This window comes from Hypanus sabinus, chromosome 15 (assembly GCF_030144855.1).
Source record: "Hypanus sabinus isolate sHypSab1 chromosome 15, sHypSab1.hap1, whole genome shotgun sequence".
Lineage (NCBI taxonomy): Eukaryota > Metazoa > Chordata > Chondrichthyes > Myliobatiformes > Dasyatidae > Hypanus > Hypanus sabinus.
Window position 1 is genome coordinate 13,760,098 of NC_082720.1, and position 19,574 is coordinate 13,779,671.

Below are 19,574 nucleotides of genomic sequence, written 5' to 3' on the forward strand. Positions count from 1 at the left end.
TTACTGGCCGTATACTTTCATCTGGAGATAGAGGGAAGAGAACAGGTTTTTCTGGCCAATCAGACCTGCTCCACCATCTTGTAAACCTTGCACATTCATTATCCTCTCAGTTCCGTTCTCTATCCTTTAACTCCAGCTGTCTGTACCGCTGTTTCTGGGGTATACAGTTGTTCTCCTTCATAAACTTTCCATTTGATTCTGACTTTCTATTGCTGTCTCATCTATTATTTTTTGTTTGGTTTGGGGCAGAAAGTATATCCTTTCAAACCTATCTTTATTCCCAAAACTTTTAGAGTTTAAATTATCTTGTTTAATCCTCCATTACCCTTGTAACGTCCTCCTGATCCACTGCCAAGTGAGAACTCTGATTTGCCTGCTTAGGCATCTTTAGTACACTACTGGAGGAGTCTGCTTCTATTCCCCACAACCTGAATCCACCTAGATCTCAGTCTCTAACCCCTCTGCTGTTCACATCCTACTTTACTGAACAGGACTTTGTATCTGACCTAACATCATCAGTTTGTCTATAACAATACTTGTTGGAAGGGACATGAAGTTATTGAAAGTTCTGACATAAATGAAAATTAACTGCACATATTCTTTTTACCAAAATGATGGCAATTAATCCAGCAGCCATGGATATTATAGATATTCCTATCTAATTTAGCAATAGACCTTAGGATGCACCTTTCTTCAAAAACAATTACTTTGTCCTTTTGTTTCTTACTATCAGGGTGTTGTAAATCTGAGTCGCTGGCCAACCAAGTGACCGGTTGCCATGTAGTCCTAGTTCAGGTTGCTTGTCCACCAAGGATAGTTGATGTTGTTTAGTTGAGTCCGACTCCTCCTGACCTCACGGTCCATAGGGTCTGTAAGGTTTTCATGGCAAGATACGGAAGTAGATTGCCAGGTCTTTCTGCTGCGCAGATACTGCTGCTGGCCAGGTTGGGAGCCGGCTGGGTTTGAACTCAGGACCATCTGCCTTGAAGTCCAGTGCTGATGCCACTACACCACCAGTCAGCCCACCAAAGAGCCACTGGGGGGGGGAGGGGTCAAACTGCCCTTAAGTGCAGGAATGCTACACTAATAGCATTAGCTGGTGGATTTATAGCTGATGAAGTGAATGGTTACGGCTGTCTCTGGAGCTTTCTGATGGATCGACCTTCCTTCCCTTCCCTGGATATTACTGCAGACCAACACAGGTGTGCTTCAGCTGTTTATTTATTGGGCAAAGCAATCATGTCTAGCAAACTTTAATGAGCACCAAACATCACACGTGCAAATTTTCACTGTTATCTCAGGACAACAAGTTTGTTTAAATTCTCAGCCCTGCAAATCTTATCTAACATTCAAGATTTAAGACTCATTTGTTAGTTGCTTAACAATAAAATTATTTTGAGGTGTGTCATAGCAGACAGACCAAAGGGTATTATTTTTATTATTGTGTTTGACTGTTTCCAGCTTTTGTATTTTATTTTTGGTTAGTCTCATTTAAAAGATGAATTGTAATGTTATCATTTCATTTTGGCAGTTACTATGATTCCACACAAATACTTGTAGTTCTCTAGTTCTGACAGCTCTTTATCTTAAGTTACTGTGCTTTTTTTAATCTAAGCCAGTGACGATTTTCTTGAGCAGTTATCCTCTCATTTTAATGTATGAAGATACTGAAATATATTGACAATGCACACATGGAACATGGTAGCAGAGAAAGTGGTTGAGGAGAGTACAATAACATTAAAAAACCTGGGTAAGAGCATGAACAAGAAAGGATCAGAGAGATAAGGGCCATATGCAGGCAAATGGGAACAGATTAGGAGGGCATCTTGGTTAGTATGTGCAGTTCTGCTCTCTGTGACTGATTCGATGAGCAACAGGACTGGCAAAGTTGTCCTATTAAAGAGTGAGATTAAATCCCACTGAATAGCTTCTGTCTTTGCTGTTACATTTCTATGATGCCAGGACTGAATGAACCCTTACCCGACTAAGCAGCCATGACTACCATTTTCCTTAACACCAGCAAAGGCTGTGGCCTAAAGCCAACATTGTGTATTGTTCTGGCCAGAAGAGTGAATCTGTCAACTGCATGAACACAGAACCTTCTAGCAGCTCTGTTAGAGCAAAGTGAACTGCTGAATCAGAATCAAGTTCAATATCACGGGAATAAGTCATGAAATGTGTTGTTTTGTGGCAGCAATACATAATAATATAAATTACTTTAGTACTATATATGTATTCCAGAAATGTTAAGTGTTTCTCTTTAGGCTCCTGTACCTCCCTCTTGATGGTAGCAATGAGAAGGTATATATCCCCTTATTGGTGCCTTTTCGAGACATGGCCTCTTGAAAGCATCCTCAGTGCTGGGTGGCTGGTGCCCATGATGGAGGTGGCCAAGTTGGCAACTCTCTGCAGCTTTTCCTGGTGCTGTGTAGAAGCCCCTCCACGGTCATACAACCAGTTAGAATGTTCTCAACAGTATATCTGCAGAAATCTGCAAGCGTCTTTGCAGATTCGTCAAATCTACTCAAACTTGTAATGAAATATAGCCAATGTCGTGCCTTCTTTGTAATTACAGCCACCTGTTGGGCCCAGGACAGATCTTCAGAAATGTTGTCACCTAGCAACTTGAAACTGCTCAGCCTTCCCACTGCTGATCCCTCGATCAGGACTGGTGTGTGTTTCCTCGAATTCCCTTGATCAATCCCTTGATCTTACAATAGACAATAGGTGCAGAAGTAGACCATTCGGCCCCTCGAGTCTGCACCGCCATTCTGAGATCATGGCCGATCATTCACTATCAATACCCAGTCCCTGCCTTGTCCCCATATCCCTTGATCCCCCTATCCATCAGATATCTATCGAGCTCCTTCTTGAAAGCATCCAGTTACTGAATGCAGTAACTTACTGCATCTTAATGCAGTAACTGAATGCAACACCACTCAACCAGCTGATGTAACTCGCTGCTATATGCCTCCTTGTCATTGTCTGGAGTTCTACCAACAATAATTGTGTCGGTAAATTTATAGATGGCACTTAAGTTGTGCCCACCCACACAGTTATGGATCCAGAGGCAGTCGAACAGTAAGCTAAGCACACATCTTTGAGGGGTGCCAGTGTTGATCGTCAGCAAGGAGGAGATGTTCATTCTGATCCACATACATTGTGGTCTCCTGGTGAGGTCAAGGATCCAGTTGCAGAGGGAGGTACAGAGACTGATGTTTTGAAGAGTAACCCAAAAGTCAGAAATGGGGGTTGCTCTTCCCTGTCTTGCAGACAACTTACTTATTCCGTTAACAAAAACCAGTCTGTGCTTTAGACTGTCTGGGGCACTTGGGTTACTCTGCCCCAGTGCTTGCTAACAATGTAAAAATCCCATTAAATGCTGGCAAAAATATAAGTAATATTAGATTTCTTAGCCAGCTTTAAACATGTTGTCACCTGATACATTATAAGTGCTGGGCAGAGCACCTTTCCCTTTACAGATAACAAGGCCCTATGTTCTGCCTTACTAATGCTTTACACAGGGGGCCAATAAATGTTTTGTTTGACAAGAATTACTGGTAGGAAAAATGAGATGGGAGGTTGGTAGTTCATGTTATTCTAAATATGAAATGAAAGGGACTGGGCAAGGTAGGGGTAGGTTTTGTCCTCATTGCACAAAGGCCAATGCTCTCGTGAGTTCCGTCATCTCTCAGAGGGCAGCACTAGTCAGTAACAGGATATTCTGTCATATCTGGCCACATTATATATAACCAGATCGCTATTCTACTTGCTGTGTCTTTTGAAGCCTGCAGACTTCAAGTGAGTATTAGTCAAGACCAACAGAATGCCGCAACCTTCAGGGTAAGTCAACTGGTTCAAATCTTCCCTTACTATTCCATTCCAGTGTCCTTCAGCAAAGAGGAGCAAATATGGGCAGTTCACAGAGGACACTGTGCTAACTATGGGCTCTTGAGGGAGTGCACCATGACAAGCAGAGTCAACAGACCAGACCACTGAGACATGATATACAGATGTGGTTGTAATTACCATGGTATGATTGGCAATCAGCTTGCAACCCCAATTGTTTTCCACAGGCTTGAGCCGTGTTATAACAAACCCAAATGCAATGTAACATACCGCGTTCAGTTTCAACTCAAAGTTCAAAGTACATACGCTCTTTTTACTATTATATCCATAAAAGATTTGTTTTTTGTGGGGATGCACAGAAAATACAAAGAAGCGCAACAGAATCAGTGAAAAGAATTGTACACAAGAGGGACAAACAACCGATGTGTAAAATACAGCAAACTGCAAATACAAAAAAATAAACAAGTAATATTGAGAACATAAGATGAAGAGACCTTGAAAGTGAGTTCACAAGTTATGGGAACCCGAAGCAGTTTTCACCAATTTCCTCTGTGTTATACTATATTTGTATGGCTACTATAACTGGGGCACTCCTTCTTTGTCAAGAGCGAAGTGTGCTCTTGGAAGCTCTAAACACATTTACATGATCAATAATGTATGTCTGTCTGACTGGGTTCATGGATGAAGCTATAAAAAAGATGGTTTCCTTAAGACATGAGCACTTTCTATAAAGGATACTGCAGGCAGGTAACCAGGGCAGGGTACCCTGCAGGGATTGGGAAGTGCCAAGCCAGAATACACCTCAAGGGTTGGAGGGAGACAGGTCCTGTCATATTAATAAATGGAGTCAAAATCCACAAATAAATCAAGCAATTACGTTCTGTCACATCTGATAAAACTTTGCATATTTGTTGATTAAAAGTTTTCAAAAGCCTGCATTTAGAAGTTTCCTGCCAGTTTAGCCAGAGACAATGACAGAAACCCTAACATTTGGTAGGTTCCAACTGATCTTCAAAGGGAGCTTAGAACTAAAACAACTTTCATCAGCCACTGGAATTAACTGCTGAACAGGAATTCATAGTTCCCATCCCGATTTGGATGTGGGCTTTTGCACTGGTTTCACTTTTTGACATTGTGTATCTTTCCAGAGCTCTTGAGATATGTGGGAAGTGACAGCGCAAAGGGGAAAGGCAGTGAGCAGACATGCAACAGATTTTCTGCATGCCTGCTAGTGGTTATAATTCAGTACTTAAAGTGGAGAGGCCAAGGATTACAGCAGTAAGTCAGTTTAGGCTGACTGCAGTACTGTCTGGCATTCTCATCTTCCCCCCTCTTTGTGAGGATGGATTTATCAAAGAAAGGTCAGACTGCAGAGAAACCACTCTTGGCAGAGCTGACTTGTGAGGCCGTCTGATGGAGAGAGGCAGTTCGGTCTCCTGGTGTAGGTGTGTGAATGGAGGGACAGGCCACCTTTGTTGGTTAGCGCATGTAACTATATGGACTAATGGTGGTCCTTGCCCCCTCCACCTGCTATTGATGAGAACAGACACCAGAGAGGAGTGTTCACACCCAACTCAATCCCCTGTCTGCATTCAATACTTGCAGCCAAGGAGAAACCTCTCCCCAACTAGCCACATATGGCACATGGGAATTTCTAGCCACTCATTTTGAGCACTGCTTTAAAGGTAGGTACTCTCATATCCTTCCATTCATCTGAAGCAGATTAAACCAGTTGTGCTAAGGCATATTAATATCACCTTTGGGATTGTCAACTTAACAAGCCCTGGCTCTGCAATATGCCTGGTACTACATCTGGGTCTATAATCTGTCTCAAAAGTTCAAAGATCCAGTTCAGAATCTAAGCCTGTCATTCATCCCCCAAACAACTTCATGTATGAACTCACAGGCAGAGGAGAGATGGCACTGTGTGCTTCTGCCTTCAATTCACCCTGAATTTCTGGGAATAAATCTTTCTCTCCAGCTGTGACTCTGGAACAAATACTGAAGGAGTATCAGGCTGTTGCCCAAGCAAAGAAGGGTGGGTGGGGGTGTGGTTCTGCTGTTAGGCCTGAATAATCCCTCCCTCCAACATATCACTGGGTTTATCATTTCCTGCAGGAGCCTGATAACCACAAAGATAATCACATCTCAAAAGCCTGAGACTAATTAAAAGTGATTTAGGACAGTGACAGCATCTCCCTCAGGAACTTCAGGTGCAGGTACATGGCAGGTAGCCATGTTTAAAGGGGCAGAGGAAAGGATTAGCCATTCCCTGTGCCAGCACCCAGTAGGCACCGTCACCTTCAATTTCAGTCAGGGCAAGGATGCCAATCTTCTAGAACAAACTTGGCGGATCCAGGATACAGTGACTGGCCTCTAAATTAAAACCCTGGAAGAAATGAAAATCATACCGCATGTGTTAATTACAACTATGCCATAGGCAGGACTAGTGAGATGGAGACTATTTTAGGAATGATTGAGGGGCAATGCAAAGTTTCCACATTCCCCAGGTGAGAGAGAGGGAATCCCATAACAATGGATCTGGGGGGAAAAAAGAGGCTGTGGGGCAGGTGTGGGGGCAGTTGAAAGTGAGAGAGCGTGTGATGAGAACTCTAGAAAGGTGGACAACTGCAGCAGGTAATGCCACCTCAGAGGTGGGCACCAGCCTAGTGGAATCATTATGAGTGTCATGTCACATGACATGGCTGCACCTTTAGGTGTCATCAGCAAACCTTCACAGGTGGGCAATGGGCTTTGACTCACGCTCTGCTTTTCTGCTTACCAAGCAGAGAACTCCAAGGCATTAAAGCCTAGGCTCAGCCGACACACTGAAACTTCTCCCAGAAGGCTCCAGATATCAAACTCAGGTTTTGTGGCAGCAGTACAGTGCAAGGCATGAAAAGGTTACTACAATTTGCAACAAAAAGTACAGAAGTGGAAGAGCAAAATAGTGTTCATGGTTACATGGATCTTTCAGAAATCTGACGGCAGAGTGAAAGGAGTTGTTCCTAAAATATTGAGTGTGGGTCTTTAGGCTCCTGTTGGCAGTAATGGGAAGGAGGCAAGTCCCAGGTAGTGAGGGTCCTTAATGATGGATTGCACGTTCTTGAACCACTGGGTTCACGAGTCTCGAAAAACATATTCTAAGGGTGACTAGAGTTACTTTACTTGCACATTTCCACAAACAAAAGACTGACAGATTCCCAGGCACATTCCCAATTCCACAATCATCAACTATAACTCCCAAAAAGCAGGAATGGTCAATGCTGGAGGAAATACACCCACCAATTCGATGAATTGTGTCACATAGCAGTTCATCATTCAAACATCTCCCACTATTCCCATCACATTGAGCGGCTTCAATGCAACCCTCAAATCAACTGAATATATTGTAACAGTGTCACATTCCCCATCACTGCCATTCACCTAAACGTATAGCAAAAATAATAACCTGTATTTTTCCTGCCTTCGGTAAAAAACCTGACCAGACACTTAAAAGCAAACCAATCAGATGTGGAGCCCCATGGGTACAAATGACCAAAGAACAAACTGATCAACAGGACGCATTTTAAAGAGGGACCTGGAGCAGGAGAGGTGACTGGTTCTGGAGAGCAGAATCTAGAAATATCGACTCTTCATTTCCTACAGCCTGACCTGCTGTGCTCCTATAGCATTTTGTGTGAGTTGCTCCAGCATCGACAGAATTTCTTGTGCTTCTGAAATAACTGATGGTTCTTCCTGCAAACCGTGGGCGCCTTACCTGTTTTCGTGCCTTGATGCGCTTGTGTACATAGTCTGAGAAGGGCTTACAAGGGACAAAGCGCCCGTTTCCTGGGGTGGCATGAAGGTTTCCATCTTCCAGCACGATCTTCCCCTGACTAATGACAACAACAGGAGCCCCACTTAACTCCATCCCCTCAAAGATGTTGTACTCAGCAGCCTAGGCAGAAAGGGAAAAAGATCAAAAGGAAATGATTAACAAAGTTCTACACATACTTCAACATCAGCAGAAAAATTTCAAAGTACTAAATCTTAATTCATTTAGAGTGGCAAGGAAATTGGAACTAGTGTTACTTAATCAAAATTACATCAACAAAAGAGGCCTTTGATTAATAATGCAAAGTGGAGAAAGGAAAAAGATAAGGAGTTTAACAGGTGGTTAACATGTCTACTGCCAAAACGGTTCCCAATAAATTTACATATACCTGTAAGCAAACAGGTATCATGAAGAAACAAAAAACTGCAGATGTTTAAAATCCAATATGAAGACACAAAATGCTGGAAACTTTCACTATTGAAGATCTGCTGTCATGTTTCCTGCCAAATGACCAAATCCTGCTCCAATATCTTATGGTCTTTCTTTTCCAGCCTGGAAAGATCTTGCATCTAAAACGTTCACTCTATTTCACTTTCCACAAACACTATCTGACTTACTAAATGTTTCCAGCAGACTGTTTTTATCTTTAAAGGGAGGAATGAGCACCAGCTCAACATTTGATTCAATTGTTTTTGATTAAAATCAAGACACTCTTTTGACCACACAGGTAAATACCAAGCTTATTTTGATCTGTGAACAATATAGCTCTCAAAGTGGCCTGCCTCTGGGGACTTAACAGAGGCGTGTTGAAAATGAAGTCAGTCTGATCAATGGCAATGAATCCCATTACAATTTATTGATGATGATGCTATGAGTCTCCACCATAAGTAACTGCCATCTCCCTGCCCTACACTCATCTCTGGAGCATCAGGACAATAAACACATCTCTGTTAGACTACTATTTATTGAATTAATGTGAGCTTCAATATTTTAATTCCAAACAAACTCATCCCCAAACTCCTGAATGTGGGACTCAACATCTCCCTTGCAACTAGATCCTTGACTTCCTGACCAACAGACCACATTCAGTAATGACATGCCGCAACACCTCCGGGCAAAAGTACCCTCAAAAAAGGTGTCCCACAAGGCTGCATCCTCAGTCCCTACTCTAATCCTCGTACACTCATCATTGCACGGCCAGATTCTGCATCTCCAACTTTTCAGATGATACTACTGTCGCAGTCTCCCTCTCTCTCTCTCTCTCAAAAAAACAGTGAGTCAGAAAACAGAAGAGATGGAGAGCCTAGTGACATGGTTTCATGTTGATAGCCTTTCCCTCAAAGTCAGCAAAATGAGAGTTGGTCATTGACTTCATAAAGGGGGTGGTCACATGCTCCTTGTCACATCAGTGATGTAGAGGTTGAGAGTGAGAACTTCCAAGTTCCAAGGAGTGAACATCACCAACAGCCTGTCCCAGTCCTACCATGCTTATACTACAGTTAGAAAAGCTCACCAGCACCTCTGTTTCCTCAGTAGGCTATAGAAGTTTGGCAGGCCTCCTTTGACTCTCACCAATTATTATTGATGCATCATAGAAAACATTCTATCCAGCTGCATCACTGCTTGGTGTAGCAACTGCTCTGTCCATGATGAGCAAGAAACTCCAGATAGTGGAGGACACAGTTCAGTACATCAGCCACTCCTCCACAGACTGTGTCTATATTTGTCGATGCCTTGGTGTAACAGCCAGCGTAATCAGAGATCACATCCACTTGAGACATTCTCTCTTTCCACAATCCCCCCCCCCCCCACACACACACAATTGGGAAGAAAATATAAACAGTCTGAAAGCATTTACCATCAAGGACAACAATCCCCCTCCCACAATTGGGAAGAAAATATAAACAGTCTGAATGCATTTACCATCAAGCTCAAGGACAACATTTTTTCTGTTACACGATGACTAAATGGCACCTAATATAAGGTGGGCTGCTGACCTCAAGATCTACTTTGATGCAACCTTGCACCTTATTGTCTACCTGCACTACACTTAGTAGGAAAAACACTTTATTTTACATTGCAATAGTTTTACCTTGTACTACCTCAATGCAATATATAATGAATTGATACGTTTTTCACTATATATTGATACATGCGATAATAAGCAGCCAATTTACTCACTTCATACCCTGCCAATATTCACTGCCTGAACTTAAATAGGAACACTTTCTCAGTAATTAATCCCTCGGGCAAGAAATTTACATTTGAACCCCAAGACAGAACAGATTCAGAACCAGCAAGAATACATGACTAAAACTGGCAACTGTTTATTATTTTCACAAGTACCAAAATAGAGTGAACACTTTTGTTTGCATGTCATACACAAGTACATCACGGTAGTTTAAAAAATACAAGATATAGAATATAGTTTTACAGTTACTCAGAAAGTACAATACAGGTAGACGCTTAGGGGGTAAGGGTCATTACAAGGTACATTAAAAGTCCAAGAGTTCACCTTTGGCACATTAAAGAAGTGTCTTTAAGGTTAGCAGTAAGTGTTCTTGAGCTTCTACCCAGTGGGAGGGATGACAAAAGTGAATGACTGGAGTGGGAGGGGTCCTTCAGCATGCTGGCTACATTCTGCAAACAGCCGAGAAGTACACACAAAGTCAATGGAGTGGAGGTTGGTGTTTATGATGGCTTGGGCTGTGTTCACAATCCTTTGCAGTCTTGGGCAGAATGGTTACCACACAAAGCTGTGATGCACCCAGGTAAGATGTTTCCTGTGGTGCACCTGTAGAAACTGCTGAGAGTGGGAGATGGATTTGACCTGGTTTCGATTTCTGCCGCTGTCTGTAAGGAGCTTGTACATTCTCTCCATGACCACAGGCCAAAGACGTACCATTTGGTAGGATAACTGGTCACTGTAAACTGTCCTGTGATAAGGCTAGGATTAAATTGGTGGATTACTGGGCGGTGAAGCCTGAAGGACCAAAAGGGCTCGTTCAGTACTGTATCTCAATAAATAAACATAAATAATTGCAAGAACTACTGCAAAAGGACAGTATTTGAGACATATGTTTGGGGGGGGGGGGTGAATCACCACCATAAAGTGTAACTGGGATCATCTAAACATTTGAAGTTGCTTATCTCAACAACTAACCGAGCTGAAGCAGCTTCATGTTCAAAGTTGCTCCCATATTACAGACAAATCGGAAGCTCAGAATTTAATTACTTGTTTTCCCTGTCATGAAAGCTCCGAGCTATGAATTTTCAGCTCAGCCTCTCTGAAAGGGACTGGAAAACAATCTAGAATTCATATTATTTCCCATCTTAAGAGATATGAGCTCCAAAAAGGCAGCAGTGTTATGACAGGCTGGGCTACAGGCAGCTCAGCACAAAAAACAAGTCACACAAAATTAGGTTCAGTCAAATTCCTTAGAGCCATTCCCTGGTTCAGCACTCTAAGCTGTGACCTCCACCTCTCTAAGTTCACACACTCCCTCAGACAGAGCTGGATGTTCTTGCTCAGGGGTAAAAGACTTGATACTTGTCCAGGAGAATGGGCAATGAGGTACTGTGAAGAGTGGGGAAGAACAAACAGCAACAAAGTTTCATGCACCCTGGCAGGCAACAGGGACTCACTACAAAAAAATGTATGCTGAATGATTTAGTTTGACCTCACAAGAGAATGGTAAACAACTCTATTTTGAGAGGAACTTGAAAAAATATGAAAACAAAATGGAATTTAACTGTCACGTTCCCTTCTGGAACTGCGAGTAATAGTACGTTTAAGTCACATTAGGAACAAGCTACACAACAGATCAAAGTGATATATCCCAGATGACTGTCACACCGCATTACAGTTCCTCTTTTCAGCTAAATATGTTGAGTTTAAATAGGACAGGGGGCTCTTAGAGCTGATCACGGTGTGTTTGATGGTGTGCTCAAAATCCTAGGATAGGTGAGCAAAAGAATGGAGTTGCAGGATCCCAAGCAAGGTAGAGTTCTCCAAAAATGGGGATAGCGGTTAAATTGGGATGGAAGAACTCTAGTTGGGGTATGGAGGATTCCAAATTGAGTGGAGATTTCTAACGACTTCTTATAGTAGAAAAAGTATTTAGCAGAAGGATGTGATGGGGAAAACCTGACAGAGGAAGGCAAGAAACAATTGCGGGGGGGGGGGGGGTCTGGGAAGAATGTGGAAACTTTAATCAATCTGGTGGTACAGTGGCCCAACAAGGCCAGGTGGACCACTAAAAACTCCCAAAGGGAGAATCCACCATCCAAAACTGATTCCAAAATCTAACCTTGTGAACTTCAATGTATGATACCAAAATAGCAGAATCATACGAATTGAAAAAATTCTGCACTCTGTTGATCCAAATGCAATAGATAACAGGCTATGCAATTCCCTCAGAGACTGACATATGCTCTGCAACATTGCAAAAGTTGAAATTCCACCACTATGTGTTCAAATTGAAGTTTCCTTTCCATTTCCAGAACTAGACACCCTACACTCCGCTAAGCTGAAGAGTCATTATAGCGGAAAAGTAAAACATAGTATATTACAGCTGTGGTACAGACTCATTCGAGACCTGTTTGAAGCAAATATGGACAGAAAAGAAAAGGGAATGAGTGCTGATTAATGGAAAGCAAAGTATTTATTGCATTGTGATGACAGGTGCTTCTTAAGATATGGCTTCTGGGAGAGGACTTTGCCAAATTTTCACTTTATGTGTATTTGTAGAAGGAGGACGGTGTTGATGATCCCATGTGGTGTTTTAAATGAAGTATTTGTAGCCAATAGAAATAAATTCTGACACAAAGCCACACTGAGATATTTCTGCTTGTTCCCTTAATGAAAACAAGGCAAAACTCAGCCTACTAGCCTAACAAGTTCAGCATGAGTGAGCTGTAGCCATCAGTTGAAATACCTTCCCACCTAATGAAGGTAAAGTGATCAGTCAGTTGCAAACCCAAGTGCAGCTGGAGAAGGTTAAAAGGTTCGAGGGTGGTGGGAAGCAAGTGTGACTGAGTAGTGGGCAGTGGAACTAGTAATATGCAACTTGTCCAGCACTCTGCTCCTCCTCTTCCCACCAGTCAGATAAGCAGGAAGTTCAAAGCCTACCCTCCAGAGGTCACTTCAAGTCAGTTGATGCAGCTGCCAAGCACAGGAAGAAACTCAACCACCTGTAATTCAATTTGGTAAAGTGGCTTCACATAGGTCAGTCTTATTCAACACAGAACAGAAAGCTTCTGGTACACAGGACGGTCATACATCATCCAGCATAGAGCTGCACAGCATGACAACAGCCCTTCAGCACACACTGATCATCAATTGCCCACTTGCACTAACCCTACATTAATCCCATTTTCACTCCTCCCAAGTTCCCATCGATTTTCCCCAGATTCTACCACTCACCTACATACAACGGACAATTTACACCAGCCAATAGTCCTCCCAGCTTCTGAATGTGGCAAGAAGCTGAAGCACCATGGCGAAATACGCAGAGGCACAGGGAAAACGTGCAACCTCCACACACACACGTCAGGACTGAAGCTGGGTCTCACCTGCTGACAGTCCCAATAGACACTCAGGTGTCTGATTTGACTGCCACAGCGGGTGCAAATTCCTAGCCCGGTATCTCTATCAAAGAATGGGAAAGGCCCAATGGATTCCTAGATAATAACTTTCCTAAATTCCAAAAATAATAAGAGCCTGTTTATTTATCCTTTTCCAACTTGTACTTAATATTTGCTATTTGCTGAAACAACCGCAGTGAAGAGTTTTGAGAGGTACAGTCCGGTTATTTTGTTTAAAAAATCCTAATGGTGTGGTGGGAATTTTGTAATGTTATTTAAATTCTGAGGATCCAACAGGAGCTCAGATAATGCTTTACATTCCGGTTGTACACTGTCCCACTTGACTTTGCCATCGTACACAATCAAACCATTCTTGTCGTATTCTACTTCACCTCACAGCCCACAAGTCGACACGGACTTCACAGGTGAGCCATTTCCATGATCTACCAAAAAGCAAATGTAACCCTTACCCAACAGGCTGGTATATGTCTAGGGGAAAAAGGAGATCCAGCCACTCACCAACCCACCTCCCGTACACACAGGTGCTGTGAGAATCGAGTTTTATGCCTCGCGCCCGCCAACAGTATCAAACCCACAACAAATACCGTTATGACCGTTAAAGAGTTTACTAAAATTAAAATAGTAGGCAATACAATATATATAAGGAAAAAAAACAAAAGGCGCCAACTTATCAAAGTTCAGTCTGTTCAGTGCACTCGTTGGAGCTCAATCAACGAACCAATCGACCCATCGGCGCTTGCCTCCGACCTCCACGTCTTCGCCCCTAGGACCACGCCCGGGGGTCTTCCGAGCAGTGCCACGCACGTCCACCTTCCTCGACCTCTTCCTCCCGCCCCCAAAAAAACCCGTGAAAACCCCTCCCCCAAGTTCCCAGCATCACAAGACACAATGACATTCCCCATTGATTAACAAATGAATGCAATTACCATATCAGCCATTCTAAAGTGAAGCAACGGCGAGAGAAAGAAACATTCCTACTTGTAACAAACCAAAGAGGCCATTTTGAGTAACATACACAGGACATTGTACATTCTCTCCCCACCAGCAAATGTCATGCCCTCATGGCATTACTAGAGGTCCCCAAAGCTTCTTGCAACACACAAAACCCAACCCAGGTGCAGAAAGCAGTGACATAACTACCCAGAGCAGTAGAAATCACACTCGGTTCTCCCGGTACCACATATGTCAACCGCTCCGGGGGGCGCCTAATCCTCTGAGATCTCCATACCCCTTCTGCCCCACTGGGCTCCCTCGTCACCTGCGAACCCACTGTCTCGGACACCCCAGGTCTACCTGACAGACCCGCACCCCCTTCCTCACAGGGGTCCTCCCTCACCTGAGATCTCTCCGGCTCACGCTCGGGTTCCACCCTCTCTCCCACCAATGTAGGCTGCCTCTCCATCTGACCCTCAAGACCTTCCCTCCTCTCACCCAATTAAGTATGGGAAGGGCCAGGAGCCTCCTCTCCTGGTACTGGAGCGACAGCGAATGGGAACAGGACCCACTCATCTGAGTCGTCCTCCTCTGAATCGGTAGCCATTCCCGGGTGAGGGACCCGTCCCCGCTCTTCAGCAGCAGGCTCTTCCCGTTCTCCGCTCCCTCGCAGAGTCCTTGTACTGGGCGTAACCTCCCACTCGGGCTCCTTATCCACCTGCACCGCTTGACCCAGTGGCAGCAGGTGATTCCTATGGAGTACCTTGATAGGCCCTTTTCCATCCTCGGGTTTCACCCGGTAAACGGGCAGGTTCGGCATCTGGCTCTCTATTACATAGGGGCTGGCCGCCCATCGATCTGCCAACTTGTGCTTACCAGGGAGTCCCAAATTCATACATACATACCAGGTCCAATTGCAAATTGCTGAGCAGCTATCACTTCCCCCGGACTCAGTTCCGGCAACTGTTTAGTCCCCAGTGCGGTCAGGTCACAGTAAACTAGGGGTATGGCGTCGTCAAAAACCCCCTAATGGTCCACGGCTCGTTCCAGCCTCCCTCTTCCCTCGGCCTTCACGGTGATAACAAACTGACACATCGCCTTCACTCCAGGGGCAGGAACACTCTCCCACTCCTCGTCCCTCTCCTCCTCCCCCGGCTCCCGACGAGACAATGCATCCGCATCGACATTCTTGCTTCCGGGGCGGTACCTCAGGCTGAAATCATATACCGACAAGGCCACCAGCCACCGATGTCCTGTGGCATCCAGCTTCGCCGAAGTCAAAATATAAGTGAGAGGATTGTTATCCGTTCTCACCTCAAACTTGGCTCCGTACAGGTAATCGCCCAGCTTGTCCACCACCGCCCACTTCAGCGCCAGGAACTCCAACTTGTGAGTGGGATAGTTTCTCTCCGATGGCGACAAGCTTCGGCTGACAAAGGCCTCAATGCTTTGCCATGCTCCTGGTACAGAACAGCCCCGAGACCCTCTCGGCTGGCATCCGTGTGCAGCACATATGGCTTCTGGGGATCGGCAAAAGCCAACACCGGGGCCTGGGTCAGGGACCTTTTCAAAGATCGGAACGCCTCTTCACATTGATCATCCCATTTCGAGCCAAAAGGTTCCGCCGGGTTCCAGTATCCTCCAGCGTCCTGCCTCTGGTTCCCCGTCCTCTTCTTCCCCACTGGGGGATAGCCACACAACAACTGAGTCAACGGGTGACACACTTTGGCGTATCCTTTCACAAATCGCTGGTAATACCCACAGAACCCCAAAAATGAGCGCAGAGCACCCACTTTCTGGGGTCTCGGCCAGGTGGTCACGGCCTCTATCTTGGTTGGATCAGTAGCCACTCCCTCTCGCGAAATGATATGGCCAACGTAGCTAACCGACGACTTGCAGAACTGGCATTTGTCCAGGGAAAGCTTCAACCCTTCTTCATTAAGCCGGCCCAACACCTTCAACAGCCTCTCCTCATGTTCCTCCAAAGTTGATCCAAACACTATCAGATCGTCCAGGTACACCAGCACCTCCAACAGATTCATATCCCCCACAGTTCTCTCCATGAGCCTCTGGAAGGTGGCTGGGGCTCCCGATATGCCTTGGGGCATTCGTTCGAACTGAAAGAACCCCAGTGGGCAGATAAAGGCTGTCTTCTCTTTATCGGCTGCACTCATCGGGATCTGGTAATACCCACTTCTTAAATCCAGCACACTGAACCACTTCGTACCGCTCAGGCAAGCCAACGCATCCTCGACCCTTGGGACAGTATATTGATCAGGGACAGTTCGCCGATTCAACGTCCTGTAGTCAACACACATGCGCACTCGCCCATTCTTCTTCCGTGCCACCACTATTGGGGACGCATAGGGACTTCGAGACTCAGCTATGATTCCGGCCTCCTTCAACTTGCACAAGTGCTGTCGCACGTCCTCAACATCTACTGGAGCCAGCCGCCGGGATCTCTCTCGAAACGGGGTGTCCTCCGTCACCCGGATGGTGTGGCGAGTGCTTTTGGCGCAGCCAACATCAAACTCGCCCCGAGAAAAAAACAGTTTCCATCTTCAGCATCTTCTCCACTAGCCGGTGTTTCCACTCCGGCGACACTGGGGAATCCCCGAAGTTAAAGGCTTCAGCAGTCAGCTCCCTTCGATGCTCCGATCCCTCCCCGTTAGGGGTCCTCACTGGTGCGCTAGACATTACCGTCACCGGGAACGGATGTGCCAGCGGCATTCCCCTCTTAAAGGTGATTTCTCTTGCCGTGGTGTTCCTGACACTTATAGCTATACGCCTTGCATGTACCACCCCTGGTCTCTGCACTTCGGGCCTCACCAGCGCCCCCGCCGGAAATCGGGTCTCCCCTTCAAGATCGTCTGGGGTGTCTACTAACAGGGCTTCTCCCGTCGGCACTCCTGGGAATCTGGGGGTCCCCATCACTAGTGCTACCTCCCCTGGTCGGATCACCTTGGGCCTCGCCTGCGTACACCACACCGTCCCTCGTTTACACTCCGGGTCCAGCCCTTGGGAGGCAACCCCTTCTGCGAACACCGCTCGAAACACTGGATGCACCGAGAGGGTCTCCAGAAAGCGTTCCCCCGCTTTCTCCTTACAAGCTCCCAGGAGCCATCAGACAACAGGGGAGTTAGTCCCCACCAGGAGGGCAGCACCACCGGTTTCCACCGGGTCAGGACACACCAACACCAACGTCTCAATAGCTTCAGACACTCCCACATCGCCCTCTGAGAACTCCAATCTCACCGATAGGTACCCATCGTACGGGTAGTCACCCTCGCTCACACCCCAAATCTGCAGGGCGTCAAATGGGGTTACAGGCAAATGCTTTAGATATTGATTGTAGAAAGACCGGTACAATAAGGTCACCTGCGATCCCGTATCAAGAACGGCTTTTGCGTAAATTCCCTCTATCCGTAGACCCACACTGGCACGGGGTCCTACCAGCCCATCCGGAATAGAGGCGTGGGCACCCGGTGGTCTTCCGGCTGATCTCTGGGAACATGTTCCTTTAGTCATAGGGAGGCTTGTCCTCCGTGGGACTCCTTGTCTCTCACAATCCAACCTAAAGTGTCCCTCCTCTCCACAGCTATAGCACACCCTCGGCCTTACACAGTCCCGCCTGAAATGCCCCTCTTTCCCACAGTTAAAGCACACGCTGCCTGCCACCCCTCCTCTCCCAGGACGGCTCCTGCTCCCAATCCACTGCACTGATCGCCCCTGAGAGTAGGTACCTCCCCTGTCCCTCCCCTCCAAAGGGGGTTCCCTACTCCCCAGGGGATTGTCATTCCTCCACCCAGCCACCACTTCCTGTATCGCTGAGGATCGCTCCCGTAGGCCCGCGCCCCTTTTCCGCCCCAACACTCTCTCTTCCTCTCGCACCTCTCTAATCAATTGCCCGAAGGATGGAGGGGGACCTTTCCTATAAGCCTGCCGGATAGTCCACGCCACCTTGTCCTCCTCCAGAGAGCCACTGAATATCTGACTCATCCTCACGCTAGCCACGTCAGGCGCCTTCACTACCCCCGCCCGCGCCGCAGCCCTGAGAGAATCCCCTCCATCCTAAATATGTACTCTGAGAGCTTTTCCCCTCTCCATTGTTCCAGGCATTGGAACTCTGCTAAAAGCAGCCAGGGTTCCCCTGACAACCCAAACGCTCCCTCCAAAACTTCTAGGCATTCCTCCACTGAGGCTCCAGGTTTCTCAGCTTTCAACTCCCGGACGGTTTTGGCTGCTAAACCCCTCAAACTTCCCACCAATCGCTGTCTCTTCTCCTCCTCTGAGCCTGGCCACTCCTCTAACATCAAAGACGTATGCTCGATCCAGGTCTCATAGTCCACCTCCCCATCCGGAGCAGGCTTGGCTCCGGAGAACACCCCCAGCTTCAGCCGTGGCCTCTCGGCCACCCCCACCAGGGAATTAAGTGCGGCTGCCAGCTCCGAGGCTTCCACCCTACCTGGGGGGGCGGGGCTTAGTCACGACTCCCTCCTCCCACCTCCCTTTACCAGTGCCGGGCACCTCTCTGGGGTCCACCTCTAGCTCTTCCCCCGATGTCTCCTCAGCCTCATCCTTGTAGAAGTGGAGCCCCCATGGCCCCTCCTCCCCCAGTACACTGACCGTCGCCGGCAGTTCCACCGTCCTGACTTCCGCACTCGTACGAACCAACACCCAGCTAGACTCTACCTCTTTACCACACCGTCTAGCTACCAATTCTACCTGCCCAATACCCTTCACCGAACTTAAACCCCGCACTATCGCGTCTCCCGAAACTCGAACATCCACTCCGCTCACTACGCATGTGTACTGTACTGGTACACCTTCAAACTGGCACCAACAAACTTATCTCTGTCCATCTCCGCTCTGCTGCCTGCGCGATTCCACAGCCCCTGACAATCCAATCCGGGACGAGCACCCCACAAATGTAACACTTACCCACAGGCTGGTATATGTCTAGGGGAAAAAGGAGATCCAGCCACTCTCCAACCCACCTCCCGTACACGCAGGTGCTGTGAGAATCGAGTTATTGCCTCGCGCCCGCCAACAGTATCAAACCCACAACAAATACCGTTATGACATACACTTTAAAGAGTTTACTAAAATTAAAAGAGTAGTAGGCAATACAATATATATATAAGGAAAAAAACAAAAGGCGCCAACTTATCAAAGTTCAGTCTGTTCAGTGCACTCGTTGGAGCTCAATCAACGAACCAATCGACCCATCGTCGCTTGCCTCCGACCTCCACGTCTTCGCCCCTAGGACCACGCCCGGGGGTCTTCCGAGCAGTGCCACGCACGTCCACCTTCCTCGACCTCCTCCTCCCGCCCCCAAAAAAACCCGCGAAAACCCCTCCCCCAAGTT

At 46.4% G+C, this 19,574-nt stretch overlaps 1 protein-coding gene across 4 annotated transcripts in view; it reads right to left on the reverse strand.

Moving 5' to 3' along the window:
- LOC132405309 (dihydropyrimidinase-related protein 3-like) overlaps positions 1-19,574 on the reverse strand; it is a 235,740-nt gene that overhangs the window by 24,837 nt on the left and 191,329 nt on the right. For all 4 annotated transcript variants that reach the window (XM_059990017.1, XM_059990016.1, XM_059990019.1 and 1 more), the window contains exon 12: positions 7,610-7,789. In XM_059990017.1, the coding sequence (XP_059846000.1) occupies positions 7,610-7,789 (180 nt within the window). The remainder of the gene's footprint in view (positions 1-7,609; positions 7,790-19,574) is intronic.